Here is a 3852-nt window from a genome sequence, read left to right as displayed (position 1 = left end):
GATTAGAAAGGTGAAACTCTGCTTAGAATGGTACTGAAAGTATACTTGGAAGGCTGTCTATATCTTCCCATTTTGTGTGCCAGAGAATGAATCCAAGTGCTCTTATAGATAAATCCAAGGGGAAAAAATGTTCTATGACTCTGTTTTAATGTTATTTTTTTAAAAAAAAAATAATAATAATCTGGGTTGTCATTTGTAATTTACAGGAAGACAGAATGAGAGTGGCTCCAGACCAACAAACAGACTTCAAGATCACTGTCCTAGAGCTGCGTAATTTGATGGAATTACGAACTAAAGATGCAGTTAACAAAATAAAAGAAAATTATGGAGAGGTTTACAGAATATGTACACTGCTGAAGACTTCTCCCACAGATGGGATAGTGGGTTCCCAAGCAGAAATAGCTCTCAGGAAAGCTATCTTTGGAAAGAACTTTATACCCCCGAAAAAACCACTAACGTTCTTGGCGTTAGTGTGGGAAGCATTGCAGGATATGACATTATGCATCTTAGAAGTTGCAGCCATTATATCACTGGGACTTTCTTTTTATCATCCAGCAGGAACAAAACCGGCAGCATGTCATATAGGTGACACTGCAGAAGAAGAAGAAGAAGAAGCTACAGAGGCTGAATGGATAGAAGGAGCGGCAATTCTTTTGTCAGTAGTTTGCGTGGTGTTGGTAACCGCTTTCAATGACTGGAGTAAAGAGAAACAATTCAGGGGGTTGCAACTTCGCATTGAAAGTGAACAGAAATTCACAGTCGTCAGAGGAGGGCAGGTAATCCAGGTGCCAGTGTCTGAGTTAGTGGTTGGGGATATTGCACAGATCAAGTATGGTGACCTTCTGCCAGCCGATGGCATTCTTCTCCAAGGGCATGATCTGAAAACTGATGAGAGCTCCCTCACAGGGGAGTCGGATCTTGTCAAGAAGTCTTTGACAGAGGATCCCATATTGCTGTCAGGTACTCACGTGATGGAAGGCTCTGGAAGAATGGTCATCACAGCCGTAGGTGTAAATTCACAAACGGGAATTATCCTCACTTTACTTGGAGTGGGGGGGGACAATGGGAAAACAAAGCAAAACAGCAAAAAGCTTAAAAAAACAGATGAGCCCCCTGAGAAAAAGGAGCATGGAGCTTCTGAAAACAAAAAAATGGAAAAGGAGCAAAAAACGACACACAAAAAAGAAAAATCTGTTCTTCAAGCAAAACTTACACGATTAGCCGTTCAGATTGGCAAAGCAGGCCTGGCAATGTCTGTAATCACAGTTTCTGTCCTAACAGGATCTTTTATAATTAAAAATTTTGTTATTGAGAAGCGTATTTGGACTGTTGAATGCACACCAATTTATATACAATATTTGGTGCAGTTCTTTATTATTGGAGTTACGATATTGGTTGTAGCAGTGCCAGAAGGCCTTCCACTTGCTGTCACAATCTCACTCGCCTACTCTGTTAAGAAAATGATGAAAGATAATAACCTAGTGCGACATTTGGATGCCTGTGAGACTATGGGTAACGCAACAGCCATTTGCTCAGATAAAACAGGAACTTTAACCATAAATAGAATGACAGTGGTCCAAGCCTTTATTGGTGGCACACATTATAAAGTTATTCCTTCTCCCAATTTAATTCATCCAACTATTATGAATTATCTGCTGAAAGGAATCTCTGTAAACTGTGCTTATACATCTAAAATTCTGACTCCTGAGAAAAGTGGTGGCCTCCCCCGTCATATTGGCAATAAGACTGAATGTGCTTTGCTGGGCTTTCTTGTAGAATTAAAACAGAATTATGAGTCTGTAAGGACTAAAATACCAGAGGAGGCACTGTTTAAAGTGTACACCTTCAATTCTGACAGGAAATCTATGAGCACAGTTTTGAGAAACGCTAGCGGTAGCTATCAAATGTTCACCAAAGGCGCTTCTGAAATAATCCTTAACAAATGCAGAACGATATTGAATAGTGATGGGGAGCCTGTACCTTTCACACAAAAAGACTATGACAACATAGTAAAGAATGTGATCATACCGATGGCCAATGAGGGACTCCGAACCATATGTCTAGCTTTCAGAGATTTCTCATCTTTCAGTTCAGAACCACAATGGGACAATGAGGATGACATTATCAAGGACTTGACATGCATCACAATTGTAGGTATTGAAGATCCAGTGAGACCTGAAGTTCCTGCTGCAATAAAAAAATGTCAAAATGCTGGCATTGTTGTGCGTATGATCACTGGGGATAACATTGACACCGCTCGTGCAGTAGCTGTAAAATGTGGCATCTTGCGACCCGAGGATAACTTTATATGCCTGGATGGAAAAGAATTTAATAAACGAATACAGAGTCCTGAAGGAGTGATTAAACAAGAGCTGCTCGACCAGATCTGGCCTCGGCTTCGTGTGCTTGCAAGGTCCTCACCAACTGACAAATACATCTTGGTAGAAGGGATCATTAACAGCAACCTCACAGAACAAAGGCAAGTGGTAGCGGTGACCGGTGATGGTACTAATGATGGGCCTGCTTTAAAAAAGGCTGACATTGGCTTTGCAATGGGCATTGCTGGCACAGATGTAGCTAAGGAAGCCTCTGACATCATTCTCACAGATGATAACTTCTCAAGCATTGTTAAAGCAGTTATGTGGGGTAGGAATGTATATGACAGCATTTCCAAATTCCTTCAGTTTCAGCTTACTGTCAACATAGTAGCAGTACTTGTTGCTTTTGTAGGAGCCTGTGTCACCCAGAATTCCCCTCTGAAAGCTGTTCAGATGCTTTGGGTCAATCTCATCATGGATACGTTTGCTTCTCTTGCCTTGGCCACAGAAAAGCCAACAGAAGCTCTGTTGAAACGGAAACCATATGGTAGAAATAAACCCCTCATCTCCCGTACCATGCTGAAAAGCATTTTGTGCCATGCCTTTTATCAGCTTGTAGTTGTCTTTGGACTTCTTTTTGCAGGTGAAAAATTGTTTGATATTGAAAATGGACGAAGTGCACCCATGCAGGCCCCACCGACCCAACATTACACAATTGTATTTAATACGTTTGTAATGATGCAGATTTTTAATGAAATCAATGCACGAAAGATCCACGGGGAAAGAAATGTGTTTGAAGGAATATTCACAAATGCCATTTTTTGTTGTGTTGTTTTGGGAACGTTGATTGTGCAAGTCATCATTGTTCAAATTGGAGGGAAGCCCTTTAGCTGTGCAGAACTTTCACTAGATCAGTGGCTGTGGTCAGTCTTCCTTGGTGTTGGGACACTGCTGTGGGGACAGCTAATCATAAGTATTCCAAACAGGTATTTGCTGTGCTTGAGGGAAGTCGGTGAGGGGCCACCAAAAGAGGAAATGATTGAAGCAGAACAAGCTGAAAACTCAACAGAGATCGACTATGGTGAGCGGGAACTGAATCGCAGTCAGATTTTGTGGTTTAGGGGGCTGTCTAGAATACAAGCTCAGAGCAGAGTAGTAAAGGCATTCCGTGCTTCCGTATATAATGACTTAGAATCAGCAAACAACAGCAAAACTGTCTGACATAAACAAGTGAATCTGAAACTTTATTATTAAATGTCATTTCAAAAAGAGCAATATGCTCACTGCTAGCGTTAAGAAATTAATAGGGTTTTTTTCTCCGCAGTGGTCAGTGAAACACACTTTCTCTAGAGGATATAGGAAATAAGGAATCAAAATGACAAGCCAGCTGAGACTTTCATGTATAGGTCTGAGCATTATGTTAGCAGACCTTTACTGGATCTTGAGCCTTGAAATTTCTTTTTGCAAGAGGTATCCACAGAAAAAGAGAGTGATAAAGCCAGAAGTCTTAACTTTTTTATATTTATTAATTACA

At 40.8% G+C, this 3852-nt stretch overlaps 1 protein-coding gene across 1 annotated transcript; it reads left to right on the top strand.

Annotated features, from left to right (window-relative positions):
* Positions 1 to 215: 215 nt before the first annotated feature.
* LOC107120494 (plasma membrane calcium-transporting ATPase 1-like) lies at positions 216 to 3539 on the top strand. Its single transcript, XM_015423211.1, has one exon. The coding sequence runs from the start codon at positions 216 to 218 to the stop codon at positions 3537 to 3539; it is 3324 nt and encodes a 1107-aa protein (XP_015278697.1).
* The last annotated feature ends 313 nt before the right edge of the window (positions 3540 to 3852 follow it).

Source organism: Gekko japonicus, unplaced genomic scaffold (genome assembly GCF_001447785.1).
Source record: "Gekko japonicus isolate JY-2015 unplaced genomic scaffold, Gekko_japonicus_V1.1 scaffold1368, whole genome shotgun sequence".
In the NCBI taxonomy this organism is placed as follows: Eukaryota; Metazoa; Chordata; class Lepidosauria; order Squamata; family Gekkonidae; genus Gekko; species Gekko japonicus.
The sequence above is the reverse complement of the archived record's forward strand: the minus strand, read 5'-3'. Positions and strand labels throughout refer to the sequence as shown.